General features: G+C 38.3%; 1 protein-coding gene across 9 annotated transcripts in view; it reads left to right on the top strand.

Annotated features, from left to right (window-relative positions):
- The window catches only part of St7l (suppression of tumorigenicity 7 like), a 76881-nt gene that overhangs the window by 40039 nt on the left and 23001 nt on the right, over positions 1 to 13841 (top strand). For 5 of the 9 annotated variants that reach the window (XM_085677879.2, XM_048442302.3, XM_085677874.2 and 2 more), the window contains 2 exons: positions 7703 to 7853; positions 11942 to 12034. In XM_085677879.2, coding sequence (XP_085534005.1) covers positions 7703 to 7853; positions 11942 to 12034 — 244 coding nt within the window. The remainder of the gene's footprint in view (positions 1 to 7702; positions 7854 to 11941; positions 12035 to 13841) is intronic. The other 4 variants (XM_048442305.3, XM_085677875.2, XM_048442303.3 and 1 more) reach the window with 2 other exon arrangements.

The following is a 13841-nucleotide window of genomic DNA, read 5'->3' as shown; positions in this document are numbered from 1 at the left end:
AGGTTGATGTTGGTGAGTTTGAGGCCAGGATGGGTGGTCTACATTTTGAGCTCCAGGCCAGCCAAGGCTAGATCTTGTCTCAAAACAGAGTAAAAATAAATATATTAATGCAATAGGATGTGATAGGATATGATATGTGTGTGATGAGGGGGGCACATCAGGTGATTTAGGTGTGGAGACCAGAGGTTGAATTTATGGAGTCAAGTACTCCCCTTCTACCTTTACATAGGTTCCTAGGATTGAACCCAGGCTACTAGGCTTGTGACAAGTACCCTTTACCTGATGAGCCATCTCACTGACCCTGACAAGTTCTTTTCTATTTTATCTATCTGTCTGTCTGTCTGTCTCTCTGTCTGTCTGTTTGTTTTGAGACAGGGTTTCTCTGTGTAGCCCTAGCTGTCCTGGAACTTGCTTTATAGACCGGGTCTTGGGGCTAGAGAGAACATTAGACAAGCTAGGAACGATGGCGCCAAGGCAGGAGAATCTTGAAGTAGAGGCTAGCCTGAGCTATGTGTATGGATCTTGCCTCAAAACAACATATGGGTGAGAATGTAGCACAGCTGGCTGAGTGCCTAGCATGAATGTTGTCTTGGGTCTAATCCCTAAAATCAGAAGAGCTGAGTGTGTGGTGGCCCATTCCTGCAATCCCAATGATTCCCATGATGAATCAGACCCTTTTTCATTAAACTGTAAAATACACAGATCACAAATTGAGAGGTCATCCACAGCTATATAGCAAATTTGAGGTCACACAAAACCTTGTCTTGGAAAGAAAATAATAATAAAAATAAGACAAGAAACAAGAACTAAATTGTTCTGTATTCTGAACACATATTTAGGAAGAGGACATCTGTAGCTTTTAAAGATGTTGAAATGTTTTAAATGTTAAATTTAAAAATGTTAAAAGTTTTCCAAATAAAGCTGTTCTTAGTGTTATCTTTTCAAGAAAGCAGACCACATTTGGAAACTTATGGGAATACAAGAAAAGTTTTAAAATATATTGATACACAGAAAATGAAATCCTTTCTGAGCCAGGCATGGTAGTGTATGCCTGTAATCCCAGCACTTCGGAGGCAGACACAGGTGGGTCTCTGAGTTGTACACAGTCAGAGCTACATGGTAAAACCCTATCTTAAAAAAGACAAAATGAAGAGCAAAGTAAAATCCTTTATGGTTGATCAGAAATTGAATCCTGTAGGATGTTCTGAGTTTCATCAATTTGTATTTCAGTATGCCCATGGCTAAGCTGGGCATATTAACATCATATATAAAACAAATGAGAGAAACAGTTATTTAATTAAAATTCTGGGTGGCACAGTGGAAGTAAAGGGAGAAATAGGAAGATGGTGTTGAAGTCTATTGTCCAGATTAGAGCACAGTGAGAGCTTTGCCTAACTATAGAGTTAGGCTAGGAATTCCTCTCTTTCAGCTCTGTAGGGCGATGTGGAAAGGGGTTTTACCTCAGTGTCCTCCCTAGTCTCCCTCCCCTCCTCTTCTCTACTCCTGGGGCTGACAGGAATTATGTTTTCCTTGCGTTATTCATATCACAGTTCTGTTTGCCTTCTCTCTGGCATTGTGTTTAGACTCCCCAGTGCATACTTACAGACTCTGCTTTCAGACTGCCTGTCTAGTCTCATAGAATGTGCACTGAGAACACTAATTGCAGAGATAAATTGGTTCTTCGTGTGCATGACTGATCAAGAGCAAAGGACCTTAATTTCAGATGTCTTCAGAGAGATTTTTCTTTAACCTCTGCCTTTAAGAGGAAGATTATAAAGCATTATCATTACTTCAGGTCAGAATTATATTGCCTTTGGTCAAAAGCTGTTGTAAGATTTACAAAGTAATAGAAAAGAGTAATCTAAGGATAAATTATAAAGATCAAAGCAGTTGAAAATTAAATTGAATTTGAGTGTAAGCTTGGGTATGGTTTAGACTCTTAAAGAAACCATCCATGCACAAAGGCCGTGGGTTCGATCCCAAGCACTGAATAAAGGGGGAGAAGGGACAGAGAGCAAATGTTTGACCATATATCATCACGTCTTTTAATTATAGCTTCCAGAGTAGCTTAATTTTAATATGTTTAGTGAAAAACAAGGAACTAAAGTACGTATTTAGAAACTAGATTTGTGCCAGACATTTCTCGCATTTATTACCAATACAATAATGGGGTTATTCAAAGGTCATTTAGGAGGTCCAGCAGCACATACTAAATGCTGACTTTGGTTTATATCCAGCTATATTTTATTTGCTGAAAATTTCCAAATCTATATCTTTTAATGCTGGTTTTCTTCTTATCCACAGACTTGTATTTTCATCCTATAAAAGTAATTCAGATATTTTATTGTTTCAAACTGAATTTTTGAATGTATTTTACTCTTATTTCTTCGTTTTGATTTATGGCTTCATTAGCCCTTTCATTCTTTTGTGTGTGTGTGTGTGTGTGTGTGTGTGTGTTTGAGAGAGAGAGAGACAGAGATAGAGACAGAGAGAGAGAGAGAGAGAGAGAGAGGTGATGGTGGATATTAAGACATGGCCTTACTGTGTATACCAGGCTGACCTCAAACTCACAACAGTCTCTTTGCCTCAGCCTCCTAGTTCATGTAGAATGCCACTATGCCTGGCTTCCCTACATTATTTTTGCCCTCTGCCCTTTTCAAAGGACTAGCATATTATAACCTTTAAAAAGTCTTTCAGATCTAGGCATCACCATTCTCATTGACTATTGTGCGCCTTCACTATGTATTTTTAAAAGTACATGTTATTGTTGCTTTTATTATTGAAGCAAACTATTTTTTTAATATTAAATATTTCAAAAGTTTCTAAGTTAAAAAAACAAGTTCATTATTTAGCCAACTTCTACTTTCTGAAATTAACTATTATTTCTGCTTATTATAAATGTTATCAGACATTTATATTCCTATCCTCTCTCCACCCCACTCCCCCACCCCAAGACAGGATTTCACTGCACAGTTCAAGCTGGCCTTGGATTTGCTAGAATCTAAGACTAGCCTCAGACTCATGGTCTTCCTGCCTCAGCTTCCTGAGTGCAGAGATTACAAGTGTTCACCACAATTGCCTGGTACTTTATATGAATTTCTAAATATCTAAACGTGTCTCAAAAATGTTACCATTTCTCGCGTGGACGACTAGACAGATTCCCCACTGATCTTCCTGCTATTAGCCCCTCTCTACTGTATTGCCAGTTTCTTACCCAACTAGCAAATTTCACTTTGCTTTAAGATTTCTGTGAATTCTCTGCTCTTTATAGGGTGAGAACCAACCCTTTAGTATTACACTAATGGGAACTCTTCAGTCTGACTCCAGCATCTACAGTCTTCGTACCACTTGTTTTGCTTCTTATCTCAAGTCAATGTTCCTGGATTAGTCGTGTCTTGTTATATCTCCCTATTTGTTGTATATATATTCAATCTCTTCTCCATCTGCCATGCTCTAAGCTTTTGATCACCCATTGTCCTGTTTTGTTTTGTTTTTTTCTTTTTTAATGGTATTTTGAGACTGGGTTTCTTCACGAAACCTTGGCAGTCCTGGAACTCACTCTGTAGACTAGGCTGACCTTGAGGAGAGTAAGCCTGCCTCTGCCTCCCAAGGCGTGTGCTGCTGCCACCACCTGGCCTGTTGTCTTAAAGGAGTCTATTTTAGTTTGCTAAACTGAAGCGTGTGTTTTGGTTTAAATGTGGAATGTCTCATGTATTTGCATTTGAGCATTTGGTTCCTAGCTGGTGGTACTGCACTGAGAGGTTATAGAACCTTTTGGACATGTGGTCTAGATGGCAAATACAGGGCTTTGGAGTTCTAGGCTGTCTTTGTGTTTAGCTCAGGCTCTCTCCTTCCTGTTCCAGATGCACCTAGTAATATCTCAATCTCCTGCCTCAACTGGACCAGCCATATCAGCCACTGCCTTCCCTGCAATAATAGATTATATATCTTATACTAGAGTCAAGCTAGATCTCCTCCATTAAATTTCTTCTTTCAGCAATAACGAGCAATGGGGTCATTGCTGTGATAAACTGGACTACATGTTTACAACTAGTTTGTAGGAAAAATGTGGAAAAATTCAGAGCTGTGGACTAGAGAAGCCCTGAAGCTTAATGGGCCTCTCTGGTAAGAGTTCAGAAGATCAGAGTATCTAGAAATGCATACAATAAAGGCCAGTCTTACGAAGTTTCAGAGGGAAATAAGGACTATTGAAAATTGCATTAGATAATTCATGTAACATTTCAGACAAAAGGTCTATGGTCCAATCTGCCCATGTCCTGAAAACTAGAGTAAGACTGAATTAAAAAGTAATATTCTAGAACTGGCAACATGTCTCAGTGCTCCTAATTTACTCAGGAGATCTGCTACTACTACTACTACTATTACTATTGCCTGATCATCATATTCATAATAATAACTACAACAATTAAGAGAGTTTTGAAAACCGGGAGCAATAGAAGATGACATCTAGCCTCCACAGTCTACACTTGTGTACTCGCATGCTCACACACACTATAAAAGTGTCTCTAAGTAAAAACTGATGGATGAATTTGCAGACATTTTGTTGTGTCTGTCAGCTTATTTCAGTGACTGTTTTAGGTAGCAGAATGCGCTAGGTACTGCAGAACGTCTGTAGGGTAGAGTTTTTGTTGTGCATTAACTTCAAGTCTACACTGGATAATAGAAACTCCTGAATTGCAATTTCTGAAGGACGTAAAATAAGTATTGTAATAATATTATATCTTATTTATGCTAGGGACTGAAGCCGAGGCTTGGAGCGTGTTGAGGACATGCTCCATATCGAGCTGTCCCAGATCCATTAAGTATTTACAAAAAAAATTCTTTTTATTTTATGAGTGTTTTTCCTGTATGAATGTATGTGCATCGTGTGTGTTCCTGTTATCCACAAAGACTAAAACAGAGCCTTGGATCCCTTGGAACTAAAGTTATAGATGGTTGTGAGCTGCCATGTGGGTGCTGGAAACCAAATACAAGGCCTTTGAAAGCAATAAGTGCTTTAACCACTGACGTAGCTCTCTAGCAAAGGTACTTTTTTAAAACTGAATTTTTTCTTACATTTTAGGAACCAAATTTTACCTTGGTAGAAATTGAAAAAAAAAATTTGCTTTAAAGTCAATTTGAAAAGGACATTTAGGCTAAGGATTTAGCTTAGTGGTAAGAGTTATTATGCAGTGTGCTTACAGCCTGAGTTCCAGATCCCAAATCAAAACAAAATACAAATCAAATTTTAAAATTATGAATTATAACTTCCTATTAAATGTGCCGTATTTATTTATGTACTGTGTGCATTGATACTGAAAATCATTGACACTGAAAATATAGGTATATAGTTACTATTCAAAAAAGTGTTTTCTGGACATATTAAGTTGATATGATTTACCAAATATCTGCCTACATAGCCCCAAACACTGAATACCATTTTACTTTGTGTAAAGCTTTCACATTCTAAATGAAAATGAGTGGGGCTTCCTCCAAACCCCGCATTTCTAAATTAGAGTTTTAGTAGAAAGGACGTGATTTAAGAATTAAAGTTTTCCTCTATAGCTGCAACACTGGTCTGACGATGCTCTCCCACTGTGATAAGGCTGAGCTTCCTACTGAAGAAGCTCTTAGTGCACTTGCAAGGAGCATGAGGAATCGTGTCAGAGGTCAGCCATTGGAGTCCATTTTCCCACAGCTGCCTGGTGTGAGTGATCTTTTACTGTGTTTCAAAAAAAATGGGCCAGGATTAGAGAGGATTAGAAAGAATATTACCCGCCTGAATACAGGCCCAGGGCGCTGAGGAGAGAGAACCCAACCAGGCAGCAAATGGGCTTTGCCTGACCAGGACGCAACCTCTGCTGCATTCCTTTTAAGAAACTGAATGGGAAATGTTAAGTACCCAAACTGGATTAGTAAATAATCTCATAGTTTGTGACATCTGCTAAAATAAATTGATGAGCAGACTGCCTTCTTACACTTTGAGGAGCCAGAAACATCAGGAGTAGGAGTAATTAAAGATGGGCAGTGATCTTGGGGATGCATGGAGAGGCACACTTTATAAACAAAGAAATATCATTTCAGATGTATTGGTACAATGAATATTTTAGATTAATTACTTAAGGCTTAAGGATTTGAAATCCTTACTTTTTTATTTCTAAGATTCTCCCTTGCTTTTGTTGGGCCTGTGCTGTGAATATATCTTCTGTTCTGACATCTGCTTACTCCCAGTATAATTATCCATATTCTGATCCTCTTTAAATATCAACTCAAATCAACATATACTTACTGTATATCTCAGCATTACCATCCCAAGGTGTTTACTCAAGAGAAATGAAACAGATTTATACCAAAGATTGTATATAAATACTTGTTAAAATTACCATTTGCTTTTGTTTCTTGCTTGCTTTTTCTGATTTTTGTTTTGTTTTGCTTTTGAGACAAGTTCTTACGTATGCCACCCTGGCCTTGAACTTACAGTGTAGTCAGGAATGACCTTGAAATCTCATCCTTCAGCCTCTACCTCCTGAGTATTAGGACTACAGGTGTGCACCACCATCTTTGGTTTACGTTCTAGGTATCTAACCCAGGGAGGGCTTCATGCATACTAGGCAAGCACTCTATGCCCCCAGCCCTGCATTATTCTTTCTAAAAGCCAAAACGTGGAAAGGGCACATGTCTAGCAGCTAATGACTAGATAAGTAAGCATGGTGTATTTATGAGGTATGTTATTTGACTCTAAAGAGAAATGGCGGTACCACTATGTGTTGTGACTTAGATGAACCTCAAAACTGCTTAGTGAAAGAAACTAGTCACACGTTTCTACAGATATCATATAATATATTATAACAGTATTATGATAACATGTTAGTCCATCTGTATGAGGTGTTCAGAATAGGCAGTTAAGGAGACAGAAAACAGGTTAGCACGTGGCTCAGAGGAATGAGAAATGAGAAGTGGACTGAATGGTATCAGAGGGTCCAGAGTCATGGTGATGCAGTGTGTTCACACTGACTGCGGCGGTGGATGTACTTATTTTACTATAATAAAAACCACTGAATTCTCAAATAATATAACTCAATGCTATGTGAATTATATCTCAACAAAGCTGTTTTAAAAACAAGACAAAATTAGTATTTCCTATTGCTTTGTAATTTTTTAAGGACCCTACCACAATCTGATTATAATTATTTACTTAAGAAATCTGTTTTTCTCATTACAATATGAGGGTTTTTTTGGTGTTCCGTAGTGAGCATACTGTCTTGTACTTAGTGAATATAAATGAATTGATTTTACCCCACAGTTAAGTTTTCTACCCATAAAATAGGAATAAAAGAAAACATAATTGAATGATGCCACAAAATACTTTCACTAATTTGTATTTTATGATTTTACATTTATTTGGTTTTTTTTTGGAAAGTATTTGTCTCACATTATTTCCTCAGTTTAACTTTCCATTTTGTATTTTGCAAGGTCACATAAGCTGTTTGTCAATTTGTTTTTACCTATAGGAAATTCTCACTTTGGAAATTTACAAGTATAACAAGCACTTTAAGCAAGTTTTCAGTTGGACCTGCATGTTATTTTAACTAGTTTAATGTGTGTGTGCCTTTAAACCAATTTGTAACATTTGAATAAATGTTTGTTGATGTTTGCACTTAACACAATTTAATTTCTTGGTGTGCATGTGTTGTCTTTGCAGTACTTACTAGAGATGAAAAGTTTAATTTTACCTCCGGAACACATCCTGAAGCGAGGAGATAGTGAAGCAATTGCCTATGCTTTCTTTCATCTGCAGCACTGGAAACGGATAGAAGGTGCTCTGAACCTCTTGCAGTGTACGTGGGAAGGCAGTAAGTGCTCTTGGCTAGATGTAATGCTAATCTCTCTTAATGTTCATTGCATCCACATGCAGTCTTTTCAAATGATTGTGTGAGTTTCAGGACTTGAAGTAGTTTCAAATAATCTCTGTGCCATTGTACTTGGTAGAAGAAATAATTTGAAATATATTGAGGTCACATTTAGGAAAAGCAGATAGAGGAACTCTTAGGATATTTTGTTAAAGTAGAGTATTGTAGTGAGAGAAAATGAAAATGTATGCCTTTTAGCTTATAAGCTTTATTAATGTGATTAAGTTTTGTTGCTTTAGTTGTTTGGTTGGTTAGTTAGTTTTGTTTAGTTTTTGTGATGAGGTGAGGAAGGTTGAAACCAAAGCCTGACTACACTAATAGCATATGTTGTATCACCGAGCTGTGCACCCAGCCCTGTTCTAAAATTAAAAAACAAGCAAAAAGAAAGAAAGAAAGGACGAAAGAAAGGACGAATGAACGAACGAAAAACCTGGTTTATGAACAGAAAACATGTCTCAGTTATAGCACTTGTTGCTCTTGGAGAGGACCCAAGTTTGTTTCCCAGCATCCACATGGTGACGCACAATCTCCTGAACTCCAGTTCTAAGGGATTCATTGCCCTCTTCTGACCAGTGGCACCAGACACACAATGATGCACATATATACTTGCAGGCAAAGCATTCATTCACATAAAATTAAATAAATTTTACAATATAAAAATAAATGGTCTGGTTTGTTGTTTTGTTTTCAGATGTGTTACAGCAGCTGTTCTGTTTTTTTTTTCTGTCACTGTGATAAACACTATGGCCAATAGCAACTTTCATTCTATAGTTTACAGTCTGTCATTGAGGGAGCCAAAGCAGAAACTCAAGGCAGAACCATAGAAAGAGGAACATTTTATTGGCTTGCTCAGCTTGCTTTTTTAGACAGTACAGACCAACATGCTCAGGGGTGACACCACCCGCAGTGGGTTAGGCTCTTCTACATCAATTAGCAATGTGACAGTGTCCTGTGGACATGCCCACTGGCCAGTCTGGAGGCAGTTCCTCAGTTGGGGTTCTCTCTTCTCGGGTGATGGGTTTAGGTCGAGTTGACGGTCAGTGCAGCAGCTCAGTTCATTCTCTCTCCCTCTCCCTCAGTGTCTCCTGTGGTTCAGGCAGGCCTCGAGCTCACTGTGTAGCTGAGTAAGATATTAAATTTCTGATTCCTGCTACCACCTCCCAAGTGCTAGAACTGTAAGCCTGGACTCCCACACCTGGCTTTAGACTGTGATTGTGGGGAAACATTCATTACATAAAATTTACCCCTGTAGCTGTTGTGAATCCAGTTCAGTAGTGTTGTATATGCTCACATTATTGAGCACCTGTCATCAGCTTTCATTTCCAGAACCTTTGCACCTTCCCAAACTGAAATGCACATAATAATATTGTCTTTTTAAGATTTAATTTAATTTTATTTTTTGTACATTGGCGTTTTGTCTGCATTCATGTCTGTGTAAGGGTGTTAGATCCTTGGAACCTTAGTTATAGACAGATGTGAGCTGCCATATGGGTGCTGGGAACGGAATCTGGGTCCTCTGGGAGAGCAGTCAGTACTCTTAACCACTGGACTTTCTCTAGCCCACACATAATAATCTTCATTCTCACCTTTCTGGACCCTTTCAGTGTTCATAGTTCTGACTCATGAGTTTAGGTACTTTATATACTGTAGTTACACAGTAATTATCTTTTTGGATTTCACTTATTTAGCATAATATTGACAATGTTCATTTGTGTTGTAGTATGTGTCAGTATTTTGCTACCTTTTGTTTGGGTTTTGCTTTGGTTTTTTTGTTTTGAGACAGTCTCACTATGACTGGCTTACCATTTACAGTGTAATTGCCCTTCTCTCACTGTTGCTCTGTTTGCTCTAGACCGTTGTTCTTTATCTAAAATGTGTTTATTTGCATTATAACAGACAAAGAGACTATCTAATTTACTGGACTTTTTGTCTTTTGACCCATGCATTGTCATCCAATGATACTATTAACCTTCGGTGTGCTAAAATCATGAACATTGTGCAGAGAAGACACTAGTACTTTATGAAAACTGCACATATAAACCTATGGTCATAACTTAAAACTGTCTTCTAGATGTGAAATGCTAGCAAAGACCTTTCTTCCTTCCCCTCTTTACCGTGCCAGTGGACAATGCTAGCTCCCAGAAGTAGACTACTGAAGGTCACTCCCAGAAGACAGTTCTACTGATTGTTCTATGTTAGTGTGTGTGTGTGTGTGTGTGTGTGTGTGTGTGTGTGTGTGTGTATTTTTCGAGACAAGGTTTCTCTATAGCTTTGGTGCCTGTCCTGGAACTAGCTCTTGTAGACCAGACTGGCCTTGAACTCACAGAGATCCACCTGCCTCTGCCTCCTGAGTGCTGGTATTAAAGGTGTGCATCACCACCGCCCGGCCCATTATTGTATATTTTTAATGGAAGCACTCAACATCTGTCAAATACCACTTAAATCGTTAACTCCAGGTAGAATTCAGTTTTAGCATAGGTCCATCTCTGTCTAGTATCTTCATAATTCGGCAGTTTTGTTTTGTTAACTGCTATGACTAAAAGAAATAGCATGACAGGAATCAATGTGGGGCAGGAAATGATGAGGAAATGATATTAGTGATGTCTGATCCAGTCCCAAGGTAGAGTAATTGTGCAGTGTCCTAAAGGTTCCTAAATATAGCTCATTGGTAAGAAATGTTTTAAGATGGATATCTTCATGTTGCCATTCAGGTCAGCACTGAACGTGAGCTAATGCAATTCTCCTGCTTTTGTCTCCTGAGTAGCTGGTACTACAGGTTCAAACACCACAGCCTGTTGAAATTAGGTTTACTTTAAAATGAAGTAAGACTCAAACTTTTCAATTTTTGTATATTTTCTCAAATTTCTGAGTTATTAGAACTGTTTGGGTCCACTAATTAGTAAGTCATATTTACTAAGGCCCCAACGTAGAATACAAGCTTAGTGTGCTTGGGACCCTGCATTTAATAACCACTGCCACCACCATTATCAGTAAGGCATGAGGACATCATTTTCTGTGCACCAAGAGTTTGGAAATCTGTATAACCAGTTATTAACAACAGTCATACACTGTGCTTGACAATAGAGAACTAAATCAAATTGAAATTTTGTATTGAATGCTTTTGAGTAGTTAGGCTTCTTTTAGCTGATTATCAGGTGTTCAAAGCCAGGGATTTTCTCATTCATTTCATATATGTGTCTATTACCTGGTATTCTGCTTGGCCCTGAAGGGTTTTCACCAAGTGCTACATTCCATGCATCTTGATAAATGACTTCCTTCCTTATATTAGCACTGATTGTTGAATGACACTGGACAGATAATGACTTTCATGATCCCTCAACCAGATCTGAATAGTCTTTTTCTAAAAAATTTATTTTATTAGGGCTGGAGAGATAGCTCAGAGGTTAAGAGCATTGCCTGCTCTTCCAAAGGTCCTGAATTCAGTTCCCAGCAACCACATGGTGGCTTGCAACCATCTGTAATGAGGTCTGGTGCCCTCTTCTGGCCTGCAGGCATACACACAGACAGAATATTGTATACATAATAAATAAATATTAAAAAAATATTTTATTTTATGTGTGTGGGTATATGACTGTGCATTCTTATAGAAGACTTTTGTGAGCCTCATCGGTAGAGTACTAAGCCAGCAAAACTCCTTTAGCTTGAGAGCCACAAGTATACTCATTACTATTTCTTGAAGATTCCTTAAGGAAGCAGGATTTATACTTGTGGAGTTGAGTCCATGATTGTGATGAGGAGACCGAGGCAAAGAGGCCTCAGCCGACATTATCTTCTAGCATTCATTCCATTTAGCCTCACACTAGACCACTCGCTATTCTCTTAGTAAATCTTAGTCTATCCCCATGCGATCATATGTTCTTCTGCTCATTTTGCTTCATCTAAAATGTCTCTCCAGAAAAGAAGATAAAATGCTTTGTGAAAAAGTTATAAAAATATGTCTGCAGAATAGGTTTGATTTATAGCATAGATGAGTAAGATAAAATTGAATGCTAATGTATTTTTCTTTTCAGCTTTTAGAATGATTCCATACCCATTAGAGAAGGGACATCTATTTTACCCTTATCCCAGCTGCACAGAGACTGCTGATAGAGAGCTATTGCCTAGTAAGTAAACACTTCTGTTTTCTTCAACTTACAAGTAATTGCCTAGGTTATTTTTAGATTGGTGTCTGTGTTAGTCACCTTTTTTGTTAGTTTCATTTGTGTGTGTGTGTGTGTTTGTGTGTGTGTGTGTGTGTGTGGTGTATGTGTTCACATTGTTGTATGCATGTGCATGTGGAGGTCAGAGGTCAACACTGAATGTCCTGCTTGATGGTTTCCATCTTATTTTTTCAACAAGGGCTTTCACTAAATCTGGAGCTCAGATTCCCCTAGGCTGCCTGGCCAGCGAGCACCACAGATCTGCCTGTCTGTGATTTGCTAACTCTAGAATTACTGGCATGCGGCATTTGGGTTTTTCTGTGGTCCTGGGACTGAGAACTCAGGTGCTCACGCTCGCACAGCAAGAATTTTACTCGGCCATTGCACCAGCCCCACAGCTCTCAGAGAGCTTGTGCTTTATCTCCGTGTTTGTGCCTAATCCAGTTAGCTGTATACTAGAAACAAGGTCAGCTTATTTGAATAGAATTGCCAGGGTCCCTGACATTTCTTTCTCAGTCTCACAAAAGAGACTAAGGAGTTTCATTTCTAGATAACCAAAGGAGTTCTTTACAAGGCTAAGATTACAAGGGAGTACTGTGTCGTATAAGGTAGAACCAAGAAGGCACAAAATTTTCCAAGGAGCTAATGGCAAGAAAGCAAATGAAAATCTAGTGGAGGAGTAGTCAGAGACAAGAACTAGATATCCTAGTAACTAAGGAGAAGAAACGTCCCAGTGAGGAGTCGCCGCTGAGATACCAGCACAGGCAATTACTAAGAAGACTTTATTGACTTTGGCAATTGGGAGGTCATTAGTGAGAGAAATTGCATTTGCCTACTTAAGGTGGGGTTAACTATTATTTTTCCTAGCTGTTATTTTTCCATTTAAAAAGGAACAGAGATTTTTAAGGTCAAGAAATCAATTTTTAAGTCAATCAATACACAAGTGTATACCTGGGCATGGTAGCACATGCCTATAATCTTATCTAGCCTTTGGGAGACTGAGGAAGAGTGAGGTCTACATATAACAAGGCCTTGTCTCAAAAAATACAGTGAAATAACAAAATTTTTCATTGTATTAAGATAGTACATTTATACTAAAAGAATTAGTATTTCTTTTTTAATGATTTATTTTTATTTCATATGCATTGGTGTTTTGCCTGAAGTATATATGTATGAGGGCATCAGATCCCCTGAAACTGGAGTTCCAGACAGTTGTGAGCTGCCATGTGAGTGCTGGAAATTGAACCTGGGTCTTTTTGAAAGCAGTCATTGTTCTTAACTACTGAGGCATGTCCCTAGCCTACATATTAATATTTCTTACATCAGAACCAGGAGCTACAAGATCACATAGAGTTTTTTTAAACATAGATTTTTAAAATCTTAATTTATTTTTATGGGTGTTTGGCTGCATATATGTCTTCATGCATGTCCCATTCCTGAAGAGGCCAGAAGAGGACGTCAGATCCTCTGGAAATGGAGTTACAGATGGTTGTGAGATGCAGAATGGGTGCTGGGAATTAAACCTGGGTCCTTTGGAAGAGTAGCCAGTGCTCTTAACCACTGAACCATCTCTCCAGCCCCCAGTTAGGTTTTTTGATGAGCTTTCATTAAGTCTTAACTCCATACAGGGTACAAAGCTCCAGAACACAGACATAGAGGGATATGCTGGAGGGTGTGTTTGATAATAGTATATGTTCTTACAGTATATTTTTTTGTTTCTGACTGGTGGAATGAACAAATTTCTAATAATGTGGAGTTCTAATACCCAGGA

This window comes from Myodes glareolus, chromosome 17, assembly GCF_982192425.1.
Source record: "Myodes glareolus chromosome 17, mMyoGla1.1, whole genome shotgun sequence".
Classification (NCBI taxonomy): domain Eukaryota; kingdom Metazoa; phylum Chordata; class Mammalia; order Rodentia; family Cricetidae; genus Myodes; species Myodes glareolus.
This window is presented reverse-complemented; position numbering and strand designations above follow the sequence as displayed.